This window comes from Trachurus japonicus, chromosome 15 (assembly GCF_045865225.1).
Source record: "Trachurus japonicus isolate A0001 chromosome 15, Traja_1.0".
NCBI classification, from domain to species: Eukaryota; Metazoa; Chordata; class Actinopteri; order Carangiformes; family Carangidae; genus Trachurus; species Trachurus japonicus.
In genome coordinates, this window is record NC_140921.1 from 23,208,417 (window position 1) to 23,220,068 (window position 11,652).

At 43.6% G+C, this 11,652-nt stretch overlaps 1 protein-coding gene across 1 annotated transcript in view; it reads right to left on the reverse strand.

Annotated features, from left to right (window-relative positions):
- cdh23 (cadherin-related 23) overlaps nt 1-11,652 on the reverse strand; it is a 184,721-nt gene that overhangs the window by 24,222 nt on the left and 148,847 nt on the right. Inside the window, exons 38-65 of the mRNA XM_085800592.1 lie at nt 11,085-11,306; nt 10,873-10,992; nt 10,596-10,776; nt 10,336-10,469; nt 9,727-9,936; nt 9,295-9,402; nt 8,590-8,692; nt 8,102-8,227; nt 7,819-8,022; nt 7,208-7,666; nt 6,957-7,073; nt 6,650-6,874; nt 6,348-6,517; nt 5,691-5,828; nt 5,085-5,204; nt 4,546-4,723; nt 3,608-3,819; nt 3,304-3,498; nt 3,107-3,220; nt 2,845-2,974; nt 2,316-2,579; nt 2,063-2,224; nt 1,249-1,505; nt 1,056-1,153; nt 809-929; nt 641-720; nt 448-488; nt 252-312 (exon numbers count right to left, since the gene is read on the reverse strand). Of these exons, the coding sequence (XP_085656718.1) occupies nt 252-312; nt 448-488; nt 641-720; nt 809-929; nt 1,056-1,153; nt 1,249-1,505; nt 2,063-2,224; nt 2,316-2,579; nt 2,845-2,974; nt 3,107-3,220; nt 3,304-3,498; nt 3,608-3,819; nt 4,546-4,723; nt 5,085-5,204; nt 5,691-5,828; nt 6,348-6,517; nt 6,650-6,874; nt 6,957-7,073; nt 7,208-7,666; nt 7,819-8,022; nt 8,102-8,227; nt 8,590-8,692; nt 9,295-9,402; nt 9,727-9,936; nt 10,336-10,469; nt 10,596-10,776; nt 10,873-10,992; nt 11,085-11,306 (4,550 nt within the window). The remainder of the gene's footprint in view (nt 1-251; nt 313-447; nt 489-640; nt 721-808; nt 930-1,055; nt 1,154-1,248; nt 1,506-2,062; nt 2,225-2,315; nt 2,580-2,844; nt 2,975-3,106; nt 3,221-3,303; nt 3,499-3,607; nt 3,820-4,545; nt 4,724-5,084; nt 5,205-5,690; nt 5,829-6,347; nt 6,518-6,649; nt 6,875-6,956; nt 7,074-7,207; nt 7,667-7,818; nt 8,023-8,101; nt 8,228-8,589; nt 8,693-9,294; nt 9,403-9,726; nt 9,937-10,335; nt 10,470-10,595; nt 10,777-10,872; nt 10,993-11,084; nt 11,307-11,652) is intronic.

Below are 11,652 nucleotides of genomic sequence, written 5' to 3' on the forward strand. Positions count from 1 at the left end.
AAACACTGTGACTTCCTGGACTCACACTATTTGCCTTGTAACTTTAAGGCAATGACAAATAAGCCACTGAGTAGGTTATAGTTTAATACATAGTGTACTATGTATTTAACAATAACAAACACAGTTCCCAGAAAAACATAACTGTCAGAAAAATACTGACAGAAACTGGAAATGATATTTTGAGAAAAATAAAGAGGAACATTACAAAGTGATATGGAGGAAATGTCCCTAAAATGGAACTGTTATCTCACCCTTCGAAAGAGTACTTGTTAGTGTTGGGCATATCCAGGATATCCATTAGACCCTGGTTCCCTGAATGGTAGAGGATAAATAAGTAATAAGTAAGTAAAGCATTTGTACAGTTAAGTGACATTATCACATGACAGAAGCAACATCCTGGAGTTGAACAGCTGGCGGGGCCGTCCCGCCAGCGAAGCGACTTCTCACCTGTGGATCCTGCAACGATGGCTTTCAACTTCCTCTGGTGTCTGCAACACAGCAAAAAATCAAATCAGACAGACATGTTGGTATCTGACTGATGTCTGCTCACACTGAGCCTAAAAAACGGCCTGACTGATTCAGTACAAAAATCCATTTCAAAACAGCACTGCCTTTTTATAGAATACAGAATGATTCTTACACTCGACGATAATGCCAGTTCATTGTTACAAACAAAATTCCTGCCAAGCACAGGAGCACAGCGAGGATTATGATGACCAGCTGTAAAAGATGAAAAAAAAAGAAAAGTTAAAAATACAAAACATCTGCCAACAGTCAGCGGGTTTGTGGCGGTCTCAGGCTCACAGACCTGCAGTGTGGTGATGTCGTCAGGCAGCTTGTCAGTGACAGCTGGCTGAACGTCCACTACGTTGTATTTTCTGAACAGGTTTCTCAGCTGCTCCTTGTTCTCATCAATCATCTGAATCACCCTGTAAAACACCAAATATCAGGACACACATAAACTCATGTCAGGGCACAATCCTGCTCGTACGAGAGGAGATACAGGCTTCATATATATAACGAGTAAAAGACTTATTTCATTAAGGAAGGTTTACCTTTCAACATCTAGGATGGTGTTGGTCTGATTGTTGACAACATGGATCAACATGTCTGTCTGTGCATAATTCACCCTACCCTTCTTGTCCACATGGAACTGCATTGAAGGAAAGAGAGTCAAAGATGTCAGATGTTTATAAAACATACACAAAAAAGTTGAAACCACAAACACCCTGATAGAAAAGCCTTTACCTGTATGTCATCTAAGTTGACGATAGCTCCAGTGATGTTGGACAGCAAGTTGACAAAGTCGTCCTGGTTTTCACGAACCAAATCGGGGATCTCGTTGAAGACGATCTTGACCCTCTGGTCGTCCCTCAGAATATAGATGTTCACATTGGTGGTTGTACTGTGTCCAACAAAATCGCACGCCAGAATCTCCAGCTGAAAGAAGCCTGGGTTGTAAGCCGTGAAGAGGTCGTAGGTTCTGATGATACCATCTGTCAAACCTATTGAAATGAAAAGACAGAATATGGTCTCAACAAAGGACGTGACTTTGACTCAATGAGAAGACTTAGTAGTGTGTAGTGTAAAACTAATAAAACATGGGACTGCATTCTGGTCTGTGTATTGAAAATGTATGGTAAATATTAGAGGCATAGGAAGAAAGGACGTGTCTCTTGATTGACTGTGCTTCTTGTTGAAGCCATTTCATTACTTTCATTTTGCATTTAAAAGAAATAATTGATCATGACATGAAAGTATATGTGTAGTGATATTTCATATTTTTTTGGTAACAAATCCAAAGAAAAATAAAATCAACAATTGATTTATCCTACAAACAAATACGTCCTGTGTATCTGGAGCCAGGCAACCTGAGAGCTCAAGCACCGCTTTCCAAAAACATTCAGCAAAAGGATCAAAACAACACATCACAGAGTGGGGAAGTGAGAAATATGATATGCACGATAATCGTTTGTTGGTTGTTTACTTTTCATGGGATTTGGTTACAACAATGTAACATTAGCCTGAAAACATCCTGAATACTTAACAAGATCAAACTTACCGATGGTGAAGATACTGCCAACATCCTCACTACCATTGCTCTGTGACTGAAAGTAACGGATTGTAACAATATGGTACTGGACCACACTGTTGTTGCCGATATCATTATCCACAGCCATCACCTTGATCAGCTCTGAGCCCACTTTGGCATTCGCTGCAACTCCTGAAACAGAGAAGCAAAGACAGGACAGAGGGTTATGGTGGTTCCCCATGGACCGGCATCCACACACAGTACAAACAAGAACATGGATCACCTGCAGTGTATTCAGCCTTAGTGAAGCGTGGCTTCTGATCATTGATGTCCTCCAGTTCGATGCGGACTTCCAGCAGGCTGGGGTCGCGGGCAGGGTCCAGGGCTTTGGCCCTTGCTGCCCTCTGACCCCTGGGAGGAGTCCAGCTCCTGTTGCTGGAGGCCTTGATGATGATGGAGTAGACCGGAATCTCCTCGCGGTCCAGATCCCTATGCAACTTCAGTTCTCCATCTAGACTCACGCCAAAGTTTCCATCGCTGTTTCCCCCTGCAGGAAGAGATGGAAAGGATTTATGTTCAGCCATCTGAAGCACTAAAGGGCCGGCTTTAAATAGAAACGGAACACGGATGGATCTATACAAATGTCCCTATTATTCCTAAGCTTTTGAAGTATAAGGACTTTAATCTGACCACACAATGGATACAAGAGCTTCCAGACACACTGCATGGACATGCTCTAAATCTTCTTGAATGCACAAACACATTTTGACTAGACTTTGATATGTGGCTGAATATGGAGATCACTGCATCACCTGCAATGAAGTAATAGACGATGGCATTGGAGCCCTCATCGGCGTCCACAGCTCTAGTGACGTTCCCCACCACAGTACCTGGAGGGGAGTGCTCAGGCACTGTCAGTTTCTGGTAAGGCAAGCTGCCCCGCTGAGATGCACACACAAACATACAGACACACAAAGACCAAGATAGAACAAGACAAACATACAAACAGTTTAACAGAGGTCTCCTGTGGTCTGATTACCACATAAAGTCATGTTGCTAGAGCTTGTTACTCACTGGTGGTTTGAGGAAGACGGGTTCATTGTCGTCAATGTCCAACAGCGCCACCTGCAGAGGCTGTGTGGTCTCGTAAGGCACTGGCTGACCCATGTCACGGGCCACAATGATAAGCTGTGAGAGTTGTTTGGACTCGGTTAGAGAAAAAAACAACGCTGCACGGTTCAGTATATTAAGTGGACAAAAAGCTGACTCACGCTATGCAGGGCCTGTTTCTCTCTGTCCAGTTTCACAGTTGTTGTGATGACTCCAGAAAGGGGATCGATGTGGAAGTTTTCCCAGTCTCTGTTACCTGCTCCAGTCTGCAGGAATGCGTAGCGGACTTCTCCATTCACACCCTCATCAGAGTCTGTTGCATGCACCTCATACACAGGCAGGCCTGGAGGCTGCTCCTACAGGGAGGGAGAAGACAGTCAGTGTGTGTTTGTGTGAACTTTAACAAACTGTGCGTTTCATTGTCAGTACATGTGTATGATAACAGAGTCATATGATAACAGTTACCTCTGAGATATGGATGATGGTCCCGTTGGCAGGTCTGACAAACACAGGTCTGTTATCATTGACGTCTATGACTGTGATGATGAGGTCTGCGGTGCCCCACAGCGGAGGACGGCCCTGGTCGGTGGCCACCACTGTCAGGTTGAAGCGTTCAGAAGACTGAAGCAGACGGCGAGAACGCACCAGCCCTGTGTTTGGATCCAAGGAAAATGCATCTAAAGGGAGAGAGGACATTCATGGACTAACGAAAGAAGTATTCTGAGCCGTTCTCTTTTGCAAACTTCATCAAGTTGTAGACCTGATTGTGAATGGATAGATTTGCCATTTCTGCCCATTAAACTACACTCAATAATCCCTAATGACACATTTCAGAATTTTTAAAATGAAATGTCTAAATTACAGTAGTATCAGTATTAAAACTCGTATTTCAGTTGGCAGCGATAACAACCTCCAGTTTTATTATGTCATTTAGAGCTTGGCACACCATGATTTTGGAAATTTAGTCCGTCCCGCCAGGAACCTTCTTGCCTGGTTACGCATATTGGACAATCAACTCTAGGACGAGTCCTGGTGAGTTCAGTCTTTCTCCATTTCACAATGATTAAGTTCACTGTTGGTACACATAAGGCTTTGGAAATGGTTTCACACACTGATCCATGCCTTGTTCCACGCCACACTTTGATTGTAGAGGAGCATTCCTTGGACATCATGTTTTGATTTTTGTCCTAACATATAGTGTAAATTGTGGGACCTCACAAACTATGTTATCAATCATTATACTCAATATTATACCAATCAATTCAGTTTCCAACAGTAGCACTCCAGTCAAGCTCTTCATACATCTCAAAGGCAACTGAAGCAAACAGGAGGCCCCCAAAGACAGTTTATTCCAACTAACCAACTCGCTGTACGTTCTGTGGATTTTATGAATGCATCCATACCTGAATGAGGTCCCAACATGCTGTAGAGGATCGCTCCATTCTCTCCTTCATCCAGGTCGGTAGCTTTCACCGTGATCACAGACGTACCACTGGGCTCATTCTCAAACACGCTGGTGTTGAACACCCGCTCTGTAAAGCGTGGCCGATAATCATTGATATCGAGAACTGTCACCAGGACCTGATGGGCATCAACGACAGATTACATTCAAACGGAAGATTTGTGACACAAGGTTATATTCATAATCATGATACATGTGACAGCAGGTTCTACCTCATCACATATCTCATCAGGAAAATCATTTAGAATCAACTGGGGCAGCAAAACCTCCAGATTACAGCACCTCAAACTATGCGGAACAAGGTTTTGTGGCATGTTTCATTTATTGTCCTCTGTCTTAAATACATTTAGTCACTAGAAGCCACTATAGATGGTGTTGGCTGTTAACATGCACTAACTCTATGAGTGCAGATGACTTAAATATTTATTCAGACCGTCATTCACATAAGGTTCTTGTGTCGTTACAGCCAGTGTTGTCTACCTGGACAGAGTTTTCTCGTCTGTTGTTGGAGCTGCCTCCGGGGTTGTCACGAGCGACTGCAGTCAGAGTGTAATGGTCCTTTGTCTCCCTGTCCAGAGGAGAGAGGATGTAGATCTCTCCCTGACACAGAGGAGAGGGGGTAATTAGGAAGGAAGTACAAGTATTGACTGGGAGTGGTGGTTGTATAAAGACATTTATTTGAGTCTGTGTGTGTGACAGAAATGGAGCACAGAGATAAACTATTTAGTTTGTCTTTATTACACTGAAAGACTTTGTTTAAACTTTTATTTCCTGGCAGGATGAAATTCAGCTTTGACACCCTGTGCTGCTGGCACACTAAAGACATAATAATACCAGAATGCAGACCACACCTTCTCGGAGTTCATCAAAATAACTTGTTTTGCATTTGTTCATGAACACCATCCTTCAAAGGGTTATGAACTTCTATGTTTTGTCCTTTTTGGCAAAATTCCAATTAATGGAATTGTAATATAATGAATTCTGATTTTATTAGGTATGGCCCAAATGTAGACTGAAATAAAAGCAGATATTCTGAGGGAGGAGCACCACATGGTTACTTTGTAGCTGATGCATTGGTTTACTTACAGTAGTTGGTTTGATGCCAAACTTGCCCTCTCCATCTACCAGGCTGTACTCAATGACAGCGAAGAGGCCAGAATCAGCATCTGTAGCACTGACACGAACTATGGTGGTGCCCAAGTTCACGTTCTCAAACACAGGCTCCTGCAATAACAGATAAAAATATGCTTTGACTCAGGAACAGAATAACATTATAGATTAAGAATAAGATGATGTTTTGATATGATAAAAGAAGTGCCAACAAGAGAGGCAAACTAAATTATATGGCACTTAATTTCATATGCTACATTAGTGAACTTGAGAGAAAACAGCTACTTGAGACAAACTGCTTAGCCAGAGGTGAATAAGCAGCAATAATACCACACAAAAATGTTAAGTGCTCTGATAATAACATAAAATGAAACCTCTCTCATAAGATAAATTAAAGTGGTAGATTTCCTGTTATGATGTGCTTTATTTTCAGCCTCATGTTTGGCAGCAGCTCTTTTCAATTTTGTAAACGAGTGTTGTTTTTGTGGTCATCATCAGTGTCATTAGTGACACCTGTGCTTTTCGTGCAAAGACAAGCCGATAGTGGAATAACAAATACATTTTCTTCTTCAACAGCACTTTACATTTTTGCCTGAGTGGCTGTTATTTGTCTTTGAATATCCTGTACTGTACCTGATATGAGGGCTGTAAGAAGACAGGGTTGTTGTCATTGACGTCCACAATGCGCAGGTAAACTGGCAGCTCAGCGATCCTGGGGGGAGTGCCGTGGTCCCGGGCCCGGATTGTGAAATTAAGCCACTGTACCTGCTCATAATCCACCGTCTGGTTGGCTATTATCTTACCTGGAAAATAATTTGGATTCATCTTTATCAGTTATAAGTGTCATAATACATTTAAGAAATACAGTAATACAGTGCTTGAGGCTTTATTAATTTTTAACCTGCAGCCTACGGCAGGTTTTTGAAGTGTCATACCAACAGAAGGGTCCTCCAATCTAACATATCCCCCTCTGGGCAAGTGGAGCAGCTGGTAGATGACCTGGCCATTGGGACCTTTATCTGGGTCTACAGCTGACACTGACAACAGGGTAGTGCCGGGCTGAGCTCCTTCCAAAATCTTCTCTGTGAAGTTGGACACCCCAAAGGGCCGAAAACGAGGGGCGTTGTCATTTACATCCAACACGTTGATGGTTAGTCTCGCTGGAGAGAAGAGAGAGTGAAAATATCTTTGATAACTGAACTAATAACACTTAAAGATTTCATGACAAAAAAATTAACTTACCATTAGGAACGCTCCCTGACTTGTCAATTACATCACTGGCATTGTCATGTACAGACACAATGATCTCAAAAGTAGCTACCAGCTCTCTGTTTATGGGGTTGCGCACAAACACTGCACCTGAAAATTCACGGAGAACATGTGTTTTACATAAGTAAGACTCAGTTTATTCAGTGAACTGATTATCTAACATCATCGGCCAATGTAAAGATTTCTAGATCATCGTTTAAATGTGAGTAAGATCGGTGACTCACCAGTGTGTAAATCAATGCCAAAGGATTCCTGCAGGCCATCCACTGGGTTGTTCCCATCGTCCTTTGCCTCCACTGAGATGATGTAATACTCCAGCCGAGGATGCAGATCCGGGTCCTCAGCGGTCAGCGTGGCCACCACCACACCAGGGGGCGTGGACTCATTGACACTTATCATGGATATGGGTTCTATAAAACGGGGCCGTGAGTCATTTACATCATCGAGGATGACTGTCAGGGTGGCTGTGCCCGACATAGGAGGTGTTCCGCGATCGGTTGCCATGACAACCAGGCGGTAGGACCCACGGTCTTCTCTGTCGAGGGTGTTGTTGCCCACCAAGACGGCACCGGAGAGCGGGTCCACCACGAAGCGGTCCTGAGCGCCGCTTTCCAGCCGATACATCAGCCAGCCATTGGAGCCGGAGTCGGCGTCAGTGGCAGACAACTGAGTCACCACCACACCTGCAGGAGGGACAGCACTGACTTAGACGCCATTCCCAACATGTAGCCCCTAAACCCTCCAACAGAGGAATGCAAAGTGAAACAAGGTGTAGATAATCACAGGAAGGAAGTGTGCACTCCTACACACAGAGCATTAGTTACAGACTACGCACCAGTGGGGCTGTTCTCAGGGAGCCGAACACTGAAACTGGATGGGCTGAACACAGGAGGGTTGTCATTCTGATCCAGGATGGTAACAGTCAGTGGGACACTGCTGTTTAAACCTCCTACATCCTCCCCCACCAGAAACAGCTCTACCCGAGGCTCCTGGAACGCCTCACGATCCAACTTCGCCCCCTGACGCACAAGTATCACGCCTGAGGGGAAATACAGAGACATTAACATTTGCACTGCAATTCTCCTTTATATCTGCTTGATGAAGAGTCACAATGTTACCAGTATTGGCATCCACAGTAAAGAGGTCAACCCTAGCTCCCAGCAGGCGGTACTTCACCACAGCATTGGGCCCAATGTCTTTATCCTCAGCCAGAACCGGCCCATTCAACACTGTCACTGTACTGCCTAGGACCGACACAGATGAAGACAGGGACAGGTGAAGAAGTAAAATGATTACACTCAGATTAGATTTGTTTTCATATAAGTCATTTGCCACTTGTTGATGTGTCGTCCAATTTCAATTTATTGACACTGACTTTAGTTTGGGAAAATTCCTCAATCATATTATGGACCAAGAAAATCTAAATCTAAAAATTCATAGTCATCTCACCCCTAAACATTCAGAGACGAACAAATCACTTCACTTAACATATGTAAACAAAGTCAGGAAGTGTGGTTTACAGTTTTTCAGAAGGTGTTTCGACACCGTTCTCTGTGCTGCACACAGTTGAGGAGGAGGAAGACAGACACACCAGCCTGGATGCTACCTGCTGCAGAGTTCTCAGTGATCTCAGCTCTGTAGCTGCTCCGGGTGAATATGGGCCTGTTGTCGTTCTCATCCAGAATAGTTATCACCAAGTGGTCTGAATCCTGGTGTGGTGGGAGGGGAGAGAAGAGGGGGAATGAAGAAAACAAAACATGAGCAAAAGATTGGGTAGTGTAGAAGTGAGGAGGAAGGAAAAATAAAAAATAAGTGAATCAGTCCATAAGAGGCAACCTGCTACAATGTTGTGGTGGAGTAGTAGTACACAGGTTTTGCACGAGTACTGTGCACACCCCAGCAGGCTGCAGGTGGTCGACTTGTTTGCAGCTCTTGCATGAAACTGTTTCTCACCTTTCACATATATGAAACATTTAAAGCATGCCACGTAACAGCGTTTTGCAGAAAGACTATGCAGCTGCATTGTGGTTGCTATTTCATGGTTTAATTTAGTGAATGAAAAAAAATAGGTGTGATAATTTTATTGTTGCCATGATACAGAACACGTAGAGTCAATAAATACACTGGTCCTAAATGTAGGACTAGTAAACAGTGTAAAAGGCTAAACAGGTTTCAAGATTGCTTGTTGTTAGGAATTGAAAAGATACACAGCTTTATGTCACTGCAGTGATTTGTAATTGTGTCATTGGGGTTTATGTGAAACTGTTTATGTGAGAGCATGTGTGAACACTTGCACTGAACTTGGGTTTACCCTGCGAGCGATGCGGGGGTTCTCTGGGTTGTCTTTCACAGTGATGGTGAGTCTGTACTCAGCAACTCGCTCTCTGTCAAGCGGTCGGTTCACCTGCACCTCACCTGTCTGAGAGACGCAGAGAGGAAGTCAGGTGAGTGCAGAGTCATTCTTTATATCACAAGTTGTTTAAATGCATATTACAAGTATACAACCTTGTAATACCACAGTATATGTATTTTTCTTTCTAAGAAGATGCAGTATTTGTATAAACTGTGACGCTGTAGATCCACAATTGTTTATAACACCAAAATCCTCTGTTCTGGAAACTGCCAGACATAAACCTGACACTTCTAGGATTAACTTTATTTTCACATCCCACATCAGCAGTTGTTTTTTTTATGTGTTTTTTCTTTTATGTTGTGTCTAAACCACACCATCCTTCTCTCTCACTGTGTCATTGATGTAGAAGGCTCCATCGTGGTTTCCAGCAGTGATGTTGTAAGTTAGCAGTGCATTGCGTCCGCTGTCTGCATCGCGTGCTCGCACTCTGGCCACAGAGGTGTGTATGGAGGCACCCTCGCTCACACTGGTGTTGTAAGGCAGGTTAAGGAGGATTGGGTCGTTGTCATTGATGTCTAAGACATGGACCCCCACCACCACCTAAAAGAAACACATGCCAGGAATTAAACGTCTGATTCATGTAGTTATTATTTTGATCCACTATTTTTAATAAAGGATTATTCTGAATAAATATTATATATATAATGTACAAGCCAAGGCTCAATTTTGACATGTATTGCAGGTTTAACTGCCATGTAAAGATAATGGATTTGGCAGAGTAGTGCAAGTGGTAGTGAAAGTGGTGCTATTTATTCTTTCATGGAAAATGTAAGAGTTTAGTATAGGGCTATTTTCCGTGCAAGCCAAGTACAGTACAGAAGTGAAACTTGGAAGTTGCTGACTATTCAAGAAGATACTGAAATGTGTTTGTGTGCGTGTGTGTATGTGTGCTTGACGTGTGTGTATGTGCGTGTTTGCATGTTTTGTGAAAATGCCCACCGAGCTGTTGCGAGATGGGGTTCCCAGGTCTCGGGCGGTGACAGTGATGTTGTAGAAGGCCACAGCCTCTCTGTCAAGCTCCACATCCTTTCTCACCCGAAGCTCGCCCTCCACGGGAGAAACCATGAACTCATCTAATAGACAGAGAGAGACACAGAGAGAGACAGAGAGAGACAGAGAGAGAAAAAGAAAGAGACTCAGAGTCACAGGATTTAATAATATATCAATGTCCCCACAAAAAAACCCAGTCCGTTACTAACTCTGGTGATCTCCACCGGTGATGCTGTACTCCACTTTGCCGTTAAGCCCAGAGTCTTCGTCACTGGCTCTGAGTGTCCAGACCCGAGGTCCTGGCTGGCCCTCAGTAACCTCAAAGGGCCCTTCATAGGCTCTAGGGAACGTGGGTGTCACATCGTTCACATCTAGGACATTTACGAGCACCTAAAGAGGGAGGAAGAGTTTTCAACTCTTTGCAATCAGGAGAGAGGTCATTTTTAAAATAAACTTTGAGGAAGTGCATCTCATTTTCATCATTACTGTTGTGCTAGATGTCAGGCGAAGAGCAGGGTTTAGACACTGGTCTGTTGCTGTGACAACCAGTGCGTAGTGTCCATTGCTGATCTCGTAGTCCAGCTCCTTCACAGCAGTGATTCTTCCCTGAACACACACAGCACACACAGAAGGTTGACTTGTGCTCTGTTGCTGTTGTTTCTAACACTACAGCATACATACCAGTTTCCATATCTTACCGTAACACTGTTGATATGAAAGGTCTGGATCAGGTTGCCATGAGCGATCGCATATCGCAAAGTGCCATTCATTCCCTCGTCTGGGTCGATGGCTGTTACCGTGGCGATAGTGGCACCCACTGTGTCCGGCCCCTCGCTCAGCACTGTGACATACTCCTCCTCGGGAAACTCTGGGGCGTTATCATTCTCATCCACAATGTGGACGTAGATGGTTGTTGAAGTCTGTGAGGGGCACGGGGAAACTTTCACAGCTGTGTCGACTATTTACTGCTTATTGTATCAAACTCTACTGACAACATGTGATTCACTTCCAGTTCAGTGCCAGCTGGGCCTACAAGTAGCCAAAGTCTAAATTTGATCTTGTTGTCCATTCATCATCATAACACAAAAAAGATCCTTCAGTGATTTATCATCAAACACATATCATGACTGCCAACAAAAACCTCACATCACCATTTGTCATTTCACAATGATAACTTAATAACATATTGTCAGTCCATTTTTCATTCTCCATCCACCCTACATCTTTATACACTGCTCTCTACCAGAATGATTACTAAGGTTTTCT